Source organism: Anopheles coustani, chromosome 2 (assembly GCF_943734705.1).
Source record: "Anopheles coustani chromosome 2, idAnoCousDA_361_x.2, whole genome shotgun sequence".
Lineage (NCBI taxonomy): Eukaryota > Metazoa > Arthropoda > Insecta > Diptera > Culicidae > Anopheles > Anopheles coustani.
Window position 1 is genome coordinate 86,680,094 of NC_071289.1, and position 21,696 is coordinate 86,701,789.

Below are 21,696 nucleotides of genomic sequence, written 5' to 3' on the forward strand. Positions count from 1 at the left end.
CAACGCGGGTGCGGTAGTTATCAAATTATGTCGCCGGGAGAAGCTCAGTTTTCAATCAGTTTCACCCGGAACGCGAACCGGCGCGAATATAAATGCTAGGGCCGTTGTTGGCACAACTTGTCATGTTGTGCTTTTGCGCATCCTTTCGGGGCCGTGAGAACCCCACGGACACGTCGAAACTCTTAAAAATCCTCCAAATCTACGGTGTTTGCGAACGCACAGCGTGGTTTTATTTGCGGCACAGCCGCGAACACTTCGATAAGACCTTCCTAGCGGAGAAAAGTGTCCACGATGGCTCGACCACATCGCGGTTGTGATCCTGATTTTATTGGCCTATTTGCGTATGCAAAACACCACACCAGTAGGTGGATGGAGTTATGGATAGAATTTTTCCCGATAAACTCCGATCGCGTGACGGATGACTTATGCCGTTTTGTCGCTTTGCTCTTTCACCAATGCTGTTGAAAAAGTGTGTTTCACATAAATCGAACATAACGGGGTACGCGTGCAGATGGATGAAGTTTATTACTTTGTATATTTAATAACAGCTTCAAGAATGATATATGACTCTACATGATCATTTCACCAACCAACATTCAAAATTCAGTTAGTATTTAATTGGTCGGTTTGAACTTGATTCGTTTTTGTGGAAATCCTTCAATTTATGTACCCAGTATGATTTGTACCATTGATTTATGAATATGAACTTAACTGGCCTTAAGTGAATATATTGAAACATCATATGATTACCATGGAAAAGGTTAATTGGTGGATACTGTAAGCTTTGTGATAAGTAAATTTCAATATCGTTTTGATGTTTGTGTTTTGTGTTCTTCTGGTTATTTGGCCTTGGGAGCTTAATTAATTGGTTGAGCATTTTAAGGCACCGAATAATGAATATCACCTCAGGCGTAAAAACCATCGCTAATCTATTCGTGCCTTTAAAGAGATGGCTGATCTTAGTCACAATCTGGAATAAAAGAAACCGTACAATAAATAATTCGGCCCCTTCTTCAGCATCAGATGTTCGCTTGAGTTGAGGCGCCTCTTTCCGGTTGCTCTGATTGATGGGGCAGCTGAGGCTAAAAATAAACGTTCAATGCCGTAAAAATTTTGTTAATGGGTTGTGGGTTGTTCTTATTTCACTTTGTTCTTCCTTTCATCGCCAGACACGGACACAGGAGGTGCGAGCTTTCGTTCGGTTGATTTGGGTTCGATTTGCCTCCACAACATGATTGGGAAAAATAGACTGCTAAATGGTTGCGCGTTCCTTATGGTGTTTTTGGGTTTATTTTCCAAAGGCACGTACCGGCAGCAAATTGCCTACCACTTTTACGGAATGATGGCGTTGGCGGTTTGTTTTAGCATAGGAATTGGTTCAAACGGAATGGTTGTTTGCAAATATAAGTATCACATATACGCATTACATTTGTCTTAAAATGTTCGATAGCTTTTCTGTTGGAATTTTCAATATAAATAATTTACTTATTTACGCATTTCAATGTTCAAATTATCTTTCAAAATATATTATCAAAAGATTTTCGTACGCGCTGTCTTTAGCAAAGGTTAATTAATAAATTAGAGAGTAGAGTACCGATACCAGAGAACTTACTCAATTCCGAAAGGGCATTATAATTTAGTAACCTACCGCGACTTAGAGTCAATCAACAGCCTCTAGAGAGTCTTGTGCTTTGTGGTTGAGAGATTATGTGCAGTCTGTTTCTCTATAGTCAGATTGTTTCTAGTTCCCAAATTAGCTTCTTCCGGAGGCGAATACTAAATCTCTCCAGGATCCTGTTTCATTTCAATGGAGCTTACGCTAGGGAAATGCGAAAGACGTGCTTCGCTTGCTGACATGACGCCACGCATTGCGCCTGGCATTGTCAACTGCTTGTCACCACCCGACATCCGCCATTAACCACGCTGAAGGCGGCATTCGGGAGCTATTTAATCGAGATAATCTGATAACACCCGACCTGGACTGGCCAGTCGACAAGATACCGTCGGTTCGTTGTTGTTCCGGCAAATTAGTAGTCCAAAGGTGAGCCCACCCGCTAATTAGGTTCCACCATTGTGGGGCACGTCAACCGTTCCGCGGAGGTGTGTGTATTCGAGTGCAATGGCTTGGGGAGTTGCTTATCGTGCCCTTTGCTGCGAAGTGCGTGCTGGCCAGGAAAGCGGGAAGTAAACAAACCGGGCGACTGGTCAAACCACTGTTTGACCGATGCAAAACTAACCTACACCACAGACGACCGGTTTTCCGTTGGTCAGCGTCGATGCTCGTGACTCACGATAATCGTGGTGATTGTGTACCATTGGGTCGGTTGGTGGGTCGACAATACAGAGACAAACCCACCGCATATGAGAAGAGCTCGTGTTCCTCACTATACACTCGCAATATTTCTCGATCCTGTCGTTTTGATCCACCGGAAGTTTGAGGGGCGGTTTGAAATGTTACTCAACATTATATTGTTAACTTTACTGTTTGTTGACTGAATGCCTCTAAATATAATATTGGATCTTTTATGTGCTATATAAAGTTATTTTACTTTGCGTTAGCTGAACCATAACGTTTAAAATACCCTCAGTTCCTGTCAATGTCGATGAAATAATTTCAATTACCGTGATGAAATTGTACGTTTGATCACAGCATGAACCGCACGACGGTTACCCTACTGCACGATAATTACCAATTAGTTACCTTTTGCTTCAAACTACACTTGCAGCGCGTGACGATTCTTCTTTTTTTCAATGTTTTATGTTCAATTTATGGTTAGTTAGCCCGAACGGTTGATGTGCAGCTAGTAGCGTAGAATGGCATCAAAGAGTTTTCTTCTGCAACAGTTATAGCTTACATGTTGAAGGGTGTGGTAAATAATTAACTCTAAACGGTGATGTAATAGGTTTTTAATGGATATTCTTTGAGCTCGCGTGTCAGTTAAACTACATGGAAGCTTGAGTGAACCATGTTTTGAAGCGAAGTCACAACATGCAGCCAGAAAAATTGGTTTTCTTGCGTTATCGAACTCTGTTTTCGGTTTTTAATTTTTCATTTTGTACAATCACACTAACGTGATGGCTATGACATTTCAAAATCTATTAAATATTTTTTTATTTGAGCAAGAACTATTTTGTTGACCGATGACGTATTTTTTGTCAATATTTAAAGAGCTAACATCATATTTCTTATGTGTGTGTATTTGTTTTAATTATAGCGTATAGGATTTTTACCTTTGTAACCTCAAGGGCAAACGCTTCAAAGCACACTGGAAGCAAGTATTTTAATTTTCTTTTCTCATCAAACTGATGCTACATCGCACGACCTTTTGCAGCTGGTTTAAGCACTAAAAACATACATTTCATTAGTTAATCTTGCTAGCTGCATCGTGAGAATTTTATCACGGGGTTGTGTTTGTTGTACTGGAACGATATTCATGCTACAGATGGAAGCTGGTAAGGTAATCATCTTCAAATTTATGTTGAAGATTGTAAGAGTTTTTAAGAGAGCTTTTTTTAAATTTTCATCCAAGAAATCACCTTTTAGGCTTCTCGATGGATTGGTTCTTTGAAGGCCATGCGTATCGAACGTAGGGGTTTTTCCACGAACGCCCTGCAATGCGTTCAACCGTTCGGAACTGGCAAAGCATTCTAGGAATATTGGGCTCGCCATCAAGCAGTGAACCATCGTAGCTTGGAGCCCTTCCTTGCTTCAGGTGCTAGGCCATTGGAGACTTCGTTTCACCTCTTTCTCACGCAACGGTCTAGGTTACCTTTAGGTAGCTTATTTTATGGGTCTGTAACCCGTTTTGGAAGTGTTTTGCTAGCAATATGGCAAGTTGTGATTGCCGGCGGTGGCATTGCAGCAACAAGTTGGACTTTTTCTTTGTTTCTACCGGGTTTCGAGGCTCTTGGTGCTCTTACTTTTCTTGATGCTGGCTTGATGGGCTTCAATTCAGGCTGGACTAGTGAACCATTCCGAGGGGAACTTGGTCAGCAATTGACTTAACGTGGAACAAAGAACAATTTAAATCAAGCAGATGTCTCATACATTTTTTCCTCATATGATGGTTTCTAATTTTTTTATTTGCTTCATTTAATACTGTAGCTAAACAAATATGAAATCTAATAAAAATGTCGTTTAATGGTTTACTAACAATCTTTAGATTTAGGAACACATGCACTGCTCAACATAAACATGTCCTTTATTTGCGATCCGATGCACATTCACTGCCAAGCGTACTGAAATCCCTCAATCCCCACTATCATAAGACAGACCATAGAGAGCCATCGGACCATCGCATGCTGCGCAAGACGTGTACAGCACGATGAAGCATTGGCACTAAGAGAGGGGGCAAAAAGATCAAGTTGGCTAAAGTTTAACATTCACCCAACTTCGCTGCACGCCACAGTCTGCCAGTCGTCGTTGAGCCAACCGCACGTTACGGTCGTATCTAGAGCCGGCAACCTTCCTCAGACCGGTACGCAAGCGAACGGGCGCAAACAAACCAGATTCCGGTTCGGCTTCGTTGAGCAACTTTCGCTTTTCAATTCCACCCATCGCGAAGTTCGTCGCTTGACTGTGCGTCCAAGTCGCGTTCTTCTAAAGTGTTTCTTGTGTGGATTGATCGTACAAATCACAATAATGGTTCATCAAGCAAAAGTGAGTGAAATGCAACGGTGTATTATACGGTTCTTTATTGGATCGACGAATTGAGCGTATGCACAACAGATGCTGTGATGTAGTTTAGTTCCTCTTACTCTTTTTTTATGTGTCACGTGTTAACCGAAGGTTAAGAAAAGTCAACAGATAATTATACCTTTATTCCAATCTGTGAACCCGTTACTCATATATCTAGGTGACTCGATTTGTTTGCCTCCATTTTGGGGTATTATGCAGTGAACATCTGGTAAAATGTCTAGCCACGTCAATGAGTCACCCGGTGGCTTTTTTCCTGCCCGGGGAGAACGCAAATCTTGCATCGCTTTTGGTGGGGCTGTTGTTTAAATCTGCCTTCAAAAGCCATTTATTAATTTGGATAGCGTGCACAAAAACAACCTAGTTAAATAGTGAAACCGGTGATCTCACATTGGACAGAATGATCGCAAGAGAGTTAACTTCATAAGAAACCCATTGATCAATGCATTTTCTAGGAAACCTATATTTTAAGACACTGTTTAAATTACACTTGTTTTCTATACACTTTTTAAAATATTTATTATTTCTCTTTTTTTAAATATCGAGGAGTCTTGCATCGAATTCTATGAACGTATGAAAGTGTAGAAACAAGTTAAAGAATACTTAGTTAACGAAATAATCGAATATGAATGTGAGATAATTTTATTTCTAATGTGATGTTGACTCTGCTACGTTATGTTTGCTTGTGTTTCATTTTTTCTTTATTTCTTGTGAGCTTTAAGTGTGTGTATCTAGTACACTCGTTCAAGTTTCGTGTTTCAAAGTAAGCCTTTCTCTCAAAAGAAAAAAAAAATGCTCGTAACAAGAAAACAGACTGTTACAACACGATATCTACGTAGGTTGGCATTCTTAACATTTTGTATGCTTAACTGGTCGTAAAATAGTGCGATATCCGCATGCCAGTTATTTGTGTAAGGCATATGAGTTTTCAAAACATATGCTTTGTTTACATTGTTCCATGAACTGTGTTGTACAATTCCATCCTTTTACATTAATTGATCAGAAAATTCTTTATCGAATGGAGGGATAATCATCCGTCAGAATTGAGGCCCGTTGGTTCGCTTGGGGTAAGCTCGATAGAGCTGTGCAGTTTATGAAATTGTCTGTATTCTACGGCATCCGTTCGAAATTTCAATTGCTTGCATGTAGGTTTTGGCTGGGTAATGTTTTACAGCGCATCCGTTTTCCCAGGCACAAAGGCATATTTCATTCATCCGGTTTGATGCCACTCTCTTCTTTGAGGATATCAATTCAACAGCCACATAATTTGCTGGTGGTGCGAGTGTAAAGTCCCTTGCCCTGCATCACTATTGCCAGTGGTGATGTATTCCTAGGCAAACCGAAGTGTGGTTACGAACTGTTGCAAAAAGAAAATAAAACATAAACCAGCAAAGCACAGAATGTTTCATCGGAACAAATCGGAAGTCCGGGCTTATCCCGTGGCTCGGTGGCTATAGCAGACCATTTGTTTGCGGTTGAGCTGTAGCGTGAAAATGAACGCCAGTCGAGTTCCGGCAATCCGCCCGAAACGTCAAAACCGAGCGAATAAAATCTCGGTCAGTGTGGCGGAACAGGGTTGAAACTTTTTACGATTTCACTGTCATTTTTTCCCAGAATCCGTGGCGTTGCCTTTGCGCCAACGTTGTCGCAAAAAAGTAAAACTACTCGAGGGGAGAAATTAATTTTCCAAAATGACACGAAATGCTGCGTGTGGTTTGAGGGAAAGTTAATTGTCCGGAAAAAATTACCACTATCGTGTCCCAGCTGGCTGTCCTCGGGCTACCATATTGGGAGGTAAATGGTGCTTGAGAATGGGTTTCAGCACTGTTGGTTTTTGTTGTTGTTACTTGATTGAAAGGAAAACCAAAAACTAAAACTTTCGAACGCAGAATTACAGAACGTTTCACAACACGCAGGAGATTTGATGCCGAGCTATTTCGTTTTCATCCGACAAAAAGTGTTTGTCGATAGAGAATGAATAATTGAGAGAAACTTTTCTCATCTAAAAATTTTCTGTCACCTATTTATGAAATTTACACCGAATTACCTTCTAGCGGATGAAGTTAATTTTCGTACCTCACTAAATAATTGCAGTTAATTCATAACAAAATTTTTCACCGTAACGGATGCCTTTTTCCACTTCAGTGTACAATGTTCTGAATTTACCGTACTTGGAAAAACCAAAATTATAGATGAACTATTTATGGTACCACTGCCGACGCATTTTACGCATCGTTTCTATTTTCCAGATAACACTCAGCAAATGTCTCCGATTCGGTGCCATGGCTATGGTTTTGGTAGCGCTGCTATCCATCACACCGTGCAGCGCTCGTCCGGCTATCGAGGCGGACGATTCGGTAAGCTTAAATGCGTCCAAGCTCACCCGAACTCGTAGATCTAACTTAAACCACATTTTCCAGGCTGACGGTAAAATTGTAAACCAAAGTGCAAACATCAACCAGCCGCGGTCAAGCATATTGGACAACATTTTCAACGTATGTACCTCTAGTGCGCTTCAGAATGTGTCAACAGTTACCTTTGTCCACTGCCTCACTTTCCGGTTCCCTCATCTCTTCTTTTCCTTCCAACAGATCCCAATCCAGACGCTGAAGGCCGTCAACGATCTGGTGCAGAGTATTGCCGGAAATTTGCAGCAGGCCGGTTCCGGCAGTAACTTCCGGGCTCCCTCGGGCAACAACGTGCGCAACATCAACGTCAACGTGGATGGCGAAGAGGAGGAGGCGGTCGCCGAGTTGTCGAAGAAAAATGAAATCAAGAACTAGGCTGACCATCCTCATTTCGGCTTCCGAGTCGCACGCTGATGGCGAGTGCGATACGAAATTGTTCGTAATTGTAATTATTATATGTAAATTTGCTCATCCAACAACACACTGTACATAAGTGAATGATCTGTGATTGACGTGGTATGATTTTTAATGACGCAAACGAGACCTCTTCCACCTTGATTAACCTGGTCCGAAAGCAAGGTGATTTGTGAATAAAAACATTGAGGAGCATATTTTTCACAGAACAACGTACTGTACAAGAGTTAATTGAAACAACTTGAGCGCCCAAACATGACTATCAAAAGTAATTAATCTGAAGGTAAGCATCGAGAGCTCATCATCGCCGGCATGGTTGAAATACACCGGTGTTCGGTATCATCTCTGTTCGAGCACAAGGGAATGGTCTGGGGGCTTAAAACTTTTACTCGAATATGCATAGTACAATAGCAAAAAAGACGATAGCTGACGAGAAACTGCAGTCTGCGGTGCGGTTTCGTTGGTTAATGAGGAAAAAAATGATTAAAAGAAAAACAAAACTGGTGGTTTTAGATGATTCAACAATCAGTAGACCGAGATGTTCATTAGCGTTTCGTTGGTTATTCATCATCGAAAATGTTACTCTAAAGGGGCATGATTTACATTTCTTTGATATTTCAAACGTCTGTGTGGTAGCCTTATTTGAAATTTAAATTTTATTCAAACATTGAAGTGATGTAGACAACCAATAAGACTTTATTTTACCAATGCGTATATTGAGGTTGTGCATTGAAAATTTGGTGCAAAATAACTTTAAATTCTATACTGTATGCTTAAAGTCTATAACTTAATTAAAAGTGATTCAGAAACATTTCTCATCCATTTTTTTAAATTAGAATTTGTATGTATAATATAAGCGTGCAAAACGAAGCAGAGCTGCAACACGTTGCCAGTCTGTGCAACTAGTGTGCGTGTATGTGGGTAAATGCATCGTCACGCATCGTAACAGAAGTTGATTTTGTACCAACGCATTTGATTTATTTAAATTTTTGTTTTATAACTTTTTTCATCCTCGGGTTTGCGTGGAGTTTGATTTAACTTTGATTTTAATAGTTCACTTGTGTTCGATTCATTGTAACGTTCTGTTAAAGAGCTAAACATAATAATAATATCAACTTATTTCTGGGAAAGATATTTTACTTAAACGTTTCTCAACCTAGTTCTCATTAACGACAAGGAAAATAAATAATTAATGTAGCTCCACACGTAAACTAACCCCTTTCGAATTCAACCTTGGCAGGGATGGCACTAGCAGATAGACAAAGAACGAAGGGCCAAATATAAAGATTACAACATTATCGACCGGTGACAATCGAGTGGCGAGCGGACCATTAGTGGCAGTACGTGATTCCGGTGAATAGATTTGCCGCTCGTGCTCATGAAGGCTCGTGGCTGAATATCGTTTACTTTATTTCCTTCCATCCTCCCATCCCTCCATCCCAGTTCGGCCATCTTTCCCTGGTGTAGAAATTCTTTTTCTCTCTTTCATTTTCTCAAACCGAGGCGGGACAGTGTTTGGTTGAGCTGCAGTACAAGCTGCCACTATATGGTTGACTTCCGATCCAAACGAAGAGAGAGAGCAAGCAAACGTAGTAAGCTATTTTTAGGAAGGAATCAGCTCTTTTTTTATGGGTTAAGAAACATTAACCAGCCACTAGCAGTGTCCACTCTGGTTTATGATAATGATGATGACAAAAAGCTGCTCGCAATGGAGTACGGATCAGGAACAGGCAGGAGTAAAATCTGTGTCCTATGTTGTGAATCTTTTTTGCTCATTTGAGCCTGTGCATGAGTTTGTTGAATTCAATAAGCTGAAATGTTTAAAGTTACGGATAAACAAGTTTTGGAGTAGAGTGAAAATCACTGTACATAGGAATCACACACAATTTTTTCAATTGGGTACACATTTGATAGTGGTAACGGGCATCTTTGAATTGAATTTTATGCATGCAGTCTTTATGGAAAACGGTCGGCGAAGTAGAACTTTAATATTTATTCATAACATGGCTTCAAGATGTTGCTTCCATCCACCTACATACCACTAAAGGCACACAAAGGTACAAATTGACGGCACAATTTACAAATCAGTTGACAAATCAATTATTGCGCCAGGTTTAACGTAAACGGAAACCCATTTGGTGCACCATTAAACATGGTTGCAGTTTATTTGCCAAGTTGTGTGTGCACAGTACGCATCAATAATTTAGCAGCCCAATCAAAGGAACAAAGCAAGTCACATACACTGAATTGATTGATTTTTATTCCTCTACCGCCTATGGGTTTCGTGGTTTTCGCAATACGGAAGCAATGTTTACCGGAAAAATAGGTTAATGTTTGCTTGCGTTAAATATTTATGCCAAAAGGTTTGAAATGAACGGCAGTTGAATGCATTGGAGCATACAAGAAAAATACACAAATGCAAATACAATACAATTGCTGCAGGCATTTATTTGACTGTTGACATGATCTATTTGTACAGTGAAAATGAAAAGTCGGAGTCAGTTCACAAAAACGCTCACTAGAAACAACAAATCTACTTTTACTAACTGACGAATGCATATCCGCACGGAAGTGCGCTATGCGTGTAATTCATTAAAATGCTTTACGTGACCACTTCAGTTGGCCCAATTAGGAATGCAGACGTTTCAAGCAAGCTGTCGATTTAACGACTGGGCCAACTAATCGACAGCACAGCCCCAGGACTGTGCTTTATTGATCATCGGTTATAAATCGTACCATTAAAACCAAACGCTTGTCCCGGGAATGATTCGTGGAACTCCGTTTAAGGATGGGTCTCCGATTGGGCTTACTGGTTTCGCTGGAGCACAGCATAAAGCTTAATGAAGCAAATTAACGATGGGGTGCGTTTATAAGTGGCAGAATTAATGGCAAATGTTGTACAAGCTCGATGGTTATAACGTTGCTGTTTTCGGATAAGACTTATTTCGCAAAGCAAAATGGATGGTAACTCAAACTTACCCAATCACACGAGATAGCCAGTCTATGTGCTTTGATTACTGGTCATTTGCTTTTTACTTGGCAAGATGTATGGCAAGCTTTTCTTCTTTCTTCTATTTCTGGTGTAAAAAGGGCTACGACTATGAGTGACGTTCCATTCATGAGTAACACCTCAGCTGCCGCAACAGTCTGGGCTGGAAGCACTCAAAATACTCGCTGAGATTGGGCGGAAATAGAAGCAAACAAAATTCTCAATGCTTTTCTTGCTCTAAAGGTCAAGCTGTGGGTCACCAAACACCAAACGTACAACAGCTGTTCCACTTACACTTTCTTTTTGGTCGTTCGTTCCGAACTCACGCTGCGCACAAGGGGAAACGTGTCGACTGGAAACTTTAAAACAAACGAAGTGCCGAGTGCTTCAAGTGGAAATATTGAACATCGTTTTTCCTCACCGAGGCATCAGTTCTCGCTGGAAAGACGAACACGTGTGGTGAACACTCAGTGCACATCCTTGTTCTTCCAGTCTCATTGGAAATGCGAACAACACGTGCGGTGCGTGCCTGCCAAACGTTACGAGACGTTACGCGAGTAGCCCACCGGGAGCGCTATTGCATGCCTGGATGTCGGAGTGGAATCCTTTGGACAGTTCAGTTGCTCGGTGAACCTCGTGGCGATAGGACGCGATCCGCAAGACGCAGTTTCGGTCCGATAGGAAAGCTTCCACAACTCACCATCGTACATGGTCCTGTTCGCCCGCTGTTGTTGTCGGTGTTATTAAAGTGAGATACTTGAATCAAAATTGATAGAGTGGTAACGAAGCGGCGGGGGATTCGCTCGTTCCTTTTTTATCAAACGAAAAAATGAGTGAACTTCAAATGGTGTTAACTTTAAGTTCAAATGGTGTTAACTTTTTAATGGTGTTAACTTTAGCACCTTGTGTACTCTTGAGTGTATTTTACAGTGAATAGATTTAATACACCGATTTTATAATTTAATTGGTTCGATCATCATGTCAGTGCTTCTATTAGTAGCAGACAAAAATTCAGAGCATTGATATTTGTGTGAGTGTAAGTATGGATTTGTGGTTGTAAATGTTCCCAGTGAGAGTGTTTCAGTCGCTGCTCAGTGATGACTGAAGAGAGTGACCTTTTAACGAACTGTTCGTCTGGCATCTTTACCCGAAGGCTTTCCTTGCCTCGTACTGCCTTCGTCAATTCGGTTTGCCAAGATGGGAGGAATAATGGGCACAAAAGTGTTGAACTTCTGCTCCCCGTTGGAAGCAGAACAGGATTTTATTGAAGTGTTTCACGGTCTCGTTCTGGGAGGGGAACGATGGAGGCGCCTGGTGGGTTCGAAATTGAATCATCTATCAGCCCGTCGTGCCCTTACGAGAAGATCATTTTTTTCAGTGAGTTTATTGTTTGTTCCCGTTGAAAGGAGCATCCATGTGTTTGGTGCCTAGAGGTTTAGGATATTAAGAAACCAGATGAAGGATTAAAAAGTGAAAAAATTTCCACGTTTCTTCATATTTAACCTTAAAGTGCTGAAAAGTTGCTGCGAATATATCGAGTGCTTTGCAAATGAATGCTAAACAAAATTGTTTTAAATAAGTAAGAAAATGTCAATATGAATCACATTCAACGGTATCAGTAAACAGGATAAACTAATTAAAAAGTGGCTGTGTGTTTTACAGCGGTGCGTGTATAGAGAAAAGAGGATTTTCAGGTCACGTGGAATTTACTTGTTTTCGTTAAATATAAGCAGTGAGGTGGAAAACCGAAACATAACCAATTTACATGCCGAAGGGCAAGCAAAAAACGGAAAGAAGAACAAACAAATAAACAACCGAAATCGACCAACACAAACATCGAGAAAGGTCGAAAGTAAACAACAACAACCCATGCCCCGTGAGTGGCACATCCGAGTGCGAGGTGCGAGTTTTCCGATGTGATGTACCATTCGACGGTGGTGGTGAACGTTAGACAAACAAGTGACATGCAAAAGCTGTTAACGCTTCCGTTCCCGTGCCGAGCTCAGGACCCTGCATGATTTTATCCTAATGTAAGTTTTGCAAGCATGGCAACATTTTGGAAGAAGGTCTCAGGAGGAGAAAAACCACTGCAGTTTGTTGATGGCTCTTGATGGATTTGTTATTTCCTTCTCCGTTCAGGTTGGTTTTCGTCTTAAATTTTTCACCACTCATTTTTTATTGAATTCAGGTTTGCTTTAATTTCGTCCATCCTCTCCCTCACTTCCATGTTCCTCGGTTCCTAACAGTGCGAGGCGTAACGTTATGTCGTAAAATATTTACTAGCAGTCGCATCAGTGCTGGGTGCTACAACGTTGCTGGTCGGAAACTTCGGCAACAAACACACCTGAGAGCCATAAATCCGACCAGCAAACCAAACCACGCGAGTCCTCGGTGGAACCAGCTCACAACACACAGCCGCAAGTGACCATAAATTTTAGCTCACGGATTTTCGTAGAGGACAGGGAAAAATGGGCCAATTGTAGACTATGCCCTACGAGAATGTCATGGACTTTTTGTTTTGGTTACAATCAGAAGGATGATTATAGAGCTTTCAAATAAAGATGGCTTAGTCTTCTGTTAAAGCGTGCTTTTTAAGTTGGCAAACCAACTTTCCTGCTAGGACAAAAGTCCTGTGTCTCTAAATTTGAATGTTTCAAGTAGTATTTTTTCAAGCTATTCTTCCATCTAACGCCCCGAACAAGTAGCATTTTATTTGGATATTTGACCAAACGATTACTCCACATTTAAAAGGAGTGTTTTCACTGTCTTGCGCCTCAAAAAAGGTCTTTCCCCGTGGTGTTGTTTGTTTTGCGTAGCTTATTTATTTAGAGACATGAAAACAATCGTTTTATTGTCATTCTTCGCCGAAACCGCTCTTTTGGAGGGTGCCATAAGCCGTGCGTTTGATTTCTTTGCTAAGGGTATTTTTATCTGTGCCATAAATGGTGGTTGTTATCCTCTGGCAAGCAATTCTTTCACACTTGCACCACACCTGACTTGGGCCTGGCTAATCTACCGAGACTGTGTTTAACGATGTTCTATATGTGTTTCTTTTACGATTATTAGCAGGACGATACCAAGCAACGTGAAAGTTCCCATTGATGTATCGAATGTTTTTTTCTGGTTAATCAGTATGCATAATACAAATGCAATTTGATGATTGTCTTTAATTTTAGGTATATAGGGTGTGGCATTTCTTTGGCAATACAGGCTTAGTGAACATTTTTAACGATTTCAACTCGAAATAAAACATATCTCCTATCAACGCACACGTGCGTATGCAAACAAAAGCCATCCGTTTTAAGACACGTACTGTATATTTTACAATCAATCTAGGACGTGCCGTATCGTAAAACTGAAACTTGATAAGCCCTTGTTTGTTTATTTCGTCTCTTCCCTGAAGAAACCAGCAATGAAGAAGTTTAGAGCTTTTGAAACATTTGTTTCTATTCTAAACTAGAAAAAATAAAGTTGGACCTTCTTAGAAAGGGATCAGAACAGGAAACAATGGCGAGGTCTAGTCATCTGCTGCAACTACCAAAGTTTCGTCATCGAGCGGCGCAATCGTTCGGCTGTCGTTCGGACTGGTTCTCTGGTAACGTTCCTTATCCGTAGCTGGCAGAACAAGATGCATTGTCCAGGAAATAGAAGTTTCAGGCGCCTGACGGTTTGGATCGGTATGCTTTGTAGAGCTATAAACCTCAGTCGTACTGATATTTTGCAAGGTACGTTCTGGGCGAGCCAGAACAAGACGGAAAAGTTTGAGATGGGTTTCTCTTGTGTGTACAAAAGTCCAGCTTACACCTTTGGAGGAAGCATATCCAGAAATGAGGGACCAACAGATTGTACAGAGGAACCTTCATGGAGGGAAGATTGTTTTCGATAACTTCTTGCTTCAAGCTCTACCTTTGCAGCTTCCTCCTTCATACTCCTTCTGATTTCCACTTGGTTTTCAATCTGTAGCTGTACAGAATGAAGTAGATTCCTTCTAGTTGCACTGAACATGGGCTGCTGCAGAATCGATCCTATCGAGAAATGGTCTATAATTAAAACCCGCTTGACTACAGACGTTCCACAAAGCAACTTGCTGAACAGGAATTAGACTTCACCATGAGAAGCAATACGACCCTTATGCCATTCTTGCGGATGTTCTGAGAAGCTTTTTCAATAAGTGCTATACATTTGGATAAGCTGATGCATGTTTGACCCAAGGTACTTAAAAGCATTTCCTTTCTGAAAACTTCTAAAATGTACAGTTTCAAGCAGGTACCGTTGGTCAGGTGTTGCTAAGTTCGAAATATCCTCGTTATGTGGGGAATTCCGGATTTAACGGGTGAGATTATTCCCTTGCAGTCGGTCAGACATTATTGCCACTCAAATATATGCCAACAATCAATTTGCCCCACAATCCATTAGTCACCGTTTGCAATCTTTTGCCTGCTATCACATTAACAGCTTCATTAGCCAAGTTAATGACACATTTTGTACGCCTTATGGTTTGCGTCACCCGGTTCAGCGCCAGCGTTTACCTTGAGAAAGCAAGATTTTCCTGAGGGGATTCTTCACCAAACTCCAACGTGTCCTGTACGAAGCGGGCACGAAGAATTTGGCGCCCAATCAAGAGAACCGTGACCATTTCGTTAATGTGTCACAACCTACATTGTCGAAAGTCACGCAAAGTTCAAATTTACCTTTCAGCAGAATGCTTGCTAGTAAGGCGGGCATAAAACAAGCAAGGAAGTAACAGGTTTCTTAGCGTTTCAGCAGAACGAAAATGAAACAAGAGGGAGAACTTAGGAGGAAGGTAACTTTTTCGAAGAAATATGCACATCACACAATGCTCATTTCGATTCATTTGGTTTTGTTTTCAGTGCATGAAAGTAACGATTTGTAAAACCATGACTAGAATCATGTTTTTAAGACCGGTACTCAAAATAAATATTCAATAATCAAGAATCGAAGATTTATTAGTGTTATTGCTAGCTTGCCAGTTTAAAAACAGCGTATTCTATCAAACCTAATTTTACTGTTATGAAAATTAACATGCTGAAATTAAATTAATTCTACAAGAAATTTAATTCAATTTGTTGTATGTATATCAAATCCTTGGATATTCGGTTTCAGAAGGAAAGTAGTTTTTGCAGAAGATGCAATTTGTTCCATCCTTCTTAATTACTTTTATCGTAAAAAGGCAAAAAAGTCCACGAACTCGTGTGGATTACGGTAAAGAAGACAGGGTTCTCTTAACACATTTAATGACTCTCATTCCCGCCAGAAGATTATGTCGATGACATCGTACAGCTTCAACATGAAAACTTAGTCCACCTTCCATACATTTATATGAGAAGCAATTAAATGCTTCGACGGTTTCCACTGGCAGGATGCATCAGTCCGCTGCTCCATGGAACGACGCGGACCAGTCCAGATCAGGTGAGCTGCTCAATTTTTCGAAAGCAGACATTTATCAACCTCCACACACGTACTCCAGAGCGGGTTGTAAGGCGTGTAGCGGTGGAGGAGTACCACACCATTTACGACACACCTGAGACCCCCTTGACGTTAAGCTTTTCATGCGGTGTGCTGTAAAACCCGAAAAGCCATTGGAATTAACGGGCGTGGAGATGCTTCCAGTCATTTCGTTTCGCATTTGCGTTTCAACGTTGGAGGACTTTTTGTTGACAGAGTTGAAGTGGCCACTCGATGACGAGTAGTCGACGTTTGTTTATTTTAATGATTCGGTAACTTTTGGATTTTCTTGGTGTCTTTCGCCATTCCGATCGGTTACAATATCCTTCAACTTTTTTTAACGCCTCTAAGTGGCTACCGGGAAAATGTGGTCATGCTGTTCCACATAGTCGTAAGTATGCAATTTATTAGATTCTTGTATGGGAGGTCAGGGCTTGAGTCGTGATTTCTGGGATTTCCTTTCAATGACGTCCGCACCGAACCCCTTCCGGTTCTATCGGACTGGTTGAAAAGGACTCAAGAGTTTTACCCCGGCGACTTCAGGTTGGATGGTAATGGTGAGACAGTAGGGTGACCTACGCGACCAGAAAAATCCAAGTTCCTGCTACCACTGGACGGAATTTCTCGCAGTTCAAGTGGCCGAGAGTACTAGGAGTTTGTCTTTCTTCGAAGCTCGGTGCTTACCACAAAGCTCAACGGACGTGTGGGGGAAGCGAAGCGGAAAGAGGAGCATCGGTATGGGCTTTATCGCACGACTTGGTACAAGCCCATTCTGCGGTCGAAGAAAAGTGTCTCAACTGCTCGGAGGGCCCAAGTCTTCGATGGTAAAGTGTGTACCATCATTGGGTTTTGGTGTCTTGGAACGTTGTCGGGTTACCCGCATATGAGGGGAACTACACGAGCTCTTCCACAAATTTCCCTCAGGCTTTCCTGGAGTTCCAACCGCAACCACTAGAAGTTTGCCCTCATGTATGGAAGCGCTTTCCATATACGTCCTGTTTCTAGGTACTAAGTTATCTTTCCTTATCTGATCACTTCGGGAAACTTTGCGCGACAGAGTTTCTGGAAAGTTGTCCCACAGCAAAATATATGGCGTTACAGTGTTGCGTAGAGAATATTTGTGTGTGTGTCGTACGTTAATGATTTTTTCTCTCATCCTCTAGTCTTTGGAAAATGTCACGAGCCTTGTAGTTTGGACCTGCCGGCATCGATTTTGCCCATTTTCACGACTCTGGCGATGTGCGTTGAAGTGTTGAAAATGTCTGGCGATACGTTCCCACACATTCCGCAGCCGCTGCACGCGCCAACCGTAATCGAATGTTTGCCATGTGAGTCACGTCGCTGCCGGGGGCCTTTCCGTCGTTGTTGTTGCCGGGTGGTTCAGGCTCCCACTCGGTCGAGCCGAGTGTTTTTCCGGTTGTCAACATTCAGTCGGCACATCCTTCGGCCGTGTTTAGCGAACGTGGCGACGCGTTCCGCCCGATCACTTTTGGAGCCTGTAATCTGTTTGAATTTTAATGAAATGGTACTGTTGCATGTGGGTTTGATGCTGCACGCTTCAGTGGGCGATGTGAAAAGATTGTTTGCGTGCTGATTGAAGCCGATAGTTAAGGGTGGAAATCAGATTCGTTGGATGGAACGGCATTGGTTTTCCGCGAAGTGTGTAGTGTGTCAATGCCAAAAGGGCGTTGGTCCGTGTGATACATTTATTGGATTAACAGCCTCAAGGCAAAATTGATTTACTATTTCCAATATCTGCTTAATCTTCCAGGATGTTTCTCGTTTGTAAGCTTGCCATGGCGATACTGATAATTTGTGTTAAGCGAAGTGGATATGCATCAACAAAAAGAGTCGTGATAGGCGCTTGAGGTCATGTTCTGATGAAAAGAGTTGATTCGTAAGAATTTGAACTTCCTTTATAATGTTTGGTAGCTAGGATAGTATTTCATTTATCACAAAACCACCATTTTTTATGGTAAGAAATCGTCATAGAAATATTTTATGCGAAATAGACGATTGATGATTGTTGTTACAAAAATAGTAACAATGTTGAAGAAAGCACAATTTGACAAAATTATAATTACACTAGGTTTGTTATTAAAAAGTTGGAAGCAGTTTACAGTAGTTTACAGAATTTGTTAGCTGTGTTCTGCAAATCCGCTGAAATCAAAATGTCAAGGAGAGCAATACGGCCAGGCGGTCCTTTCTGAAAATAAAAAAAGAGTCAAGGAGATTACAAAGAAGTTACAATCTTCCTATTTCAGTTGCTTTTTCTGACATCTCTTAAGTTGGACGGATGCTCAGCATTTTTTCTAAAAGGAATGCCCTGGTACTCGGCTCTAAGACTGAAATAGCGTTTCCATTTGTACTGGGTCTACCTTCAACGGTATTCTGATGTACTTATGGATAGTTCCTAGAAGGAAAGGTTTGCAAAGTCCTATAAACAATCTATGTTTACGATGTCTACATTTACGAGGCTTGCGAGGCAGACCTATTGTGTGGGGTTAGCCTGTACGCACTATGTAGAGTTTCCCCAGATTTGCCTGTCTCCTCAAGTAAATCGGAGTCTCACTTGTAGCGCGTGAAATCATATCCTGCACTGTGCAAACATCGCCGGAAGTAGGCAATAAAGAAGGTTAGTGCCCTGTATCCGGCAACCGGCGGTACTCAGCGGAATTACCTACATAAGTAATGAGCTACATTCGTTGCGGACATTTCTAAACGGCTGGGCAAACAATGGGGCGGTGGTTCTCAGCTCGAGGTTCTGAGTCTTGCAGTTGGCCTAAGGTGTAGACCTCGGTCAGTAGAAATGAAGGAAGAAACTTCACGAAACAAAATCTTCATTTCTTTCTGAAACCACACTCCCACACGGGTGGTCGAAAAGCTAAAATGGATTTCTTGACCTTCCTACGTCCCAATGGGAGTGAATCCGACTTTGTTTCCTACTTGAAATCTGACAGAGGAGATGAAGCTACGTAGGATATTGTATGTAAAGAGCTTTTTTGGGTTCCTGTCAAAGTTTTGAAGAGGGTCGGAACGTTCAGCTAAGTGTCAGTTTGAGGCTGTTCGACAGCTTGAACATGACAATCGGTTTCAGACTTCCCACAGTAGATGGTGCCAACCTCAGAAGGCGTTCATATGCGTCCCATAAAATAAATTCTCTCGAGCAGTTCACAGCAGGTTCGAATGATATTGTGGTTTATTATGTACCACTAGACATCCCATATCTCCCTGACCATTGTTTCTTATGTGGCTTTTCTACTTTCAACGAATCGTCACAGCAGAAACCGTAGCTACTGAAATGTGGCACGACATATTTCTGTTCCTTTATATTTACACTGCACTTCACCTCGGAGCCCCATTTATTTTGTAAGTATATGCAGTATCTCGAGAATGATGCTAAGCGTGTGTGAATAATTTAATAGTTTGTGTCTGAAGAGGAGGTTGAAAAACTCCAGTTTTAATGATATTTTAATGAGCTCGGAAACTCCTTTTACGTCATTGTTTGTTTATGAAAAAAAGCTTCCTAAGCCAGCTTGTTTTTAAAAGTAGTTTTTTAATTTGAAATTGATTATAAAACATTCTTGACAATTTATTCTCCGCATACGAGCTTTGAAAATTCAACCTGTTGCAAAAATTCACCTTCCTCAAATTGGAGCGTTTGTTCCAGGAAGGGCGATAGATCCATTTGAACCTTCACCTTTACGACCCAAAACAAGATGTACATTCCAGGCGATGAGTTTCCTTCATTTTGCAGAATGCATTATTTCATAGGAATTAAGCTTCTCTCGTGGCTCGAGAATTCTGGACAAGACGTACCGGTTGGTCTGCTTCTGCTTTTACCGAGATGAAATATGCTTGAGTATGTTGCTTGCTTTTCCAGTTTAGTCGACCAAAAAGGGAGAGATGGCACGAATGGTATTCTAAGATATTGAGGTAAGTCTCAAGGACCGTAAGGAAGATTGCAAATAGAAAACGGTATCATTCTCCTTTTAGTATGCTCGAGTGGACGGAAAAATATATGGAATAATTTTCTTCCCTTCACTACATGCCCTTTTCATGACGCATCATGGACCGCGACGTTCCACTAGAACTATTGCATCACATTTCTTCTCTCTTTCCATGAGGAGTTGTATGAAAGAGAGCGGGTAAAAAAATCTGCAAATGATAATCAAGTCAATTTGGTTTCCATCTATTTTTGTCCTCGGTGACAAGTGCGCTTCTGCTTCGGAAGTAACGATGCAGCTGCACAATAACATTCGATCTGTCAGCGGCACATCCCCATGGGCCATGTGCGAGTGTCTACAAGAGAAGCAAACAGTGTGGCGCTGTCTCATTCTGGCACTAGCCTATAGCTTCGTTGCACTTGCAAAAGGCCGGAGGCAAAAGCAAGTCAACGTGCAATCTGATGCTCGTTTGTTTTGTGCAATGTGAAGATCGGAATGGAATTCTTTTTTCCCCGGCTCAGTTCCATTCGGTTTGAATCAAATCAGCGTTTGAATATCAGATGAAGCTCGTCCACCGATGCCTTCCGTAGCGGCAGGAATCCATTGTTGGCGCGTGTGTTTTCCCCGCCAACGGCCCCGGATGGAGGCGCCCAGTAGTTCATCCCGTGTCGTCCCGTTAGGCTGCATTCGTACTTTTATTTTCGCTTGCTTTTTTCCACTCATTTCAATCCACCATGCATTCAGTACCACCATTTTGTGTCGCTAGTAAAGCACGTGTCGGTTGGAAGTGCGAGTCACGAAGAAAAGATACGTTTTCACGTTAGTACAGACACATTCACTCGACGAATGGCAAATACACTCACACAGAACACTCTTGTTTCATCGCTGATAAGCGAACACAATGGAGACATTTTCTATTTTTCATGGTTTATTTGATTTGCATGCTGCGAAAGTAGCTTCACGTCCTGGCACGCTATTTAACGTCCGTTTCGTTCCAAATGACAGAGCGTCTGCCATTCGCCGTCAGAGCTTTTTTCCTCAATTGGCCTTTGCGTGTCGTTACCGTTTAGTGTCGTCTTGTTTTGAAAATGTTTGGCTGCTCTGGGTATTTTTTCATGGATTGTTTCATCCCTCTTTTCTGCCTATTTTCCGGAACAAATGAGCATTGTCTGTGCGTGAGCTTATTCCGGAATGAATTTGCCGTGGGAAAAAGAAAGTAGGAAACAATCACATTGTTTTTTTTCGAAATCCCATTCACCTATTGAACATTTGAGTCCTCACAATGTGAGCTGTAACACAGCACTGAGGTTTTTCTGACCCGTGGGAAACAACCGATGTTTGGATGTCGAAAGATCTCTTGTATCGCACTGGAGTGAAAATACAATAGCTAGTCTGTCGTCGTAAATCCGACACACATGGGAAGATTTTGTAAACTATTCAATCCTGGCTTTTTGTTTACAATCTTTCCATTGTGTTCATTTTATCCGAGCATTTAAGCTCGAATGAATTCTTTACAAAAATATGCTGCAAATTGTGATAAAAACAACTTAAATCTTTCATATAACTTGATGGGCATTTCATTTTACTTTGAAAATTCCTTAAGTTTTTTTGTTTTGTTGTAAATATGTACTCCTATCTCCTCGATTAATCAAACCAGTCATTCAACTATCCTCCGTCATCAGGCACCTTCCTGAACAAAGTTATCTGCTGCTTTTCTACATTTGAGGTGGTATTATTACATACCATATCAGAAACCTTCGAGCTCCTTCAGCTTAA

The 21,696-nt window shown here is 41.4% G+C and overlaps 2 protein-coding genes across 2 annotated transcripts in view; both read left to right on the plus strand.

Moving 5' to 3' along the window:
- LOC131265225 (astacin-like) overlaps positions 1 to 21,696 on the plus strand; it is a 197,042-nt gene that overhangs the window by 149,886 nt on the left and 25,460 nt on the right. The window lies entirely within an intron of this gene.
- Positions 4,643 to 7,479, plus strand: LOC131265229 (uncharacterized). The gene is made up of 4 exons (XM_058267490.1): positions 4,643 to 4,660; positions 6,946 to 7,053; positions 7,117 to 7,191; positions 7,288 to 7,479. Exons 1-4 carry the CDS (start codon positions 4,643 to 4,645, stop codon positions 7,477 to 7,479), a joined length of 393 nt encoding a protein of 130 aa, XP_058123473.1.

Coding starts and splice junctions, on each gene's coding strand:
- LOC131265229 (XM_058267490.1), top strand. Junction 7,054..7,116: donor CTATCGAGGCGGACGATTCG/GTAAGCTTAAAT, acceptor CACATTTTCCAG/GCTGACGGTAAAATTGTAAA. Junction 7,192..7,287: donor TATTGGACAACATTTTCAAC/GTATGTACCTCT, acceptor TCCTTCCAACAG/ATCCCAATCCAGACGCTGAA.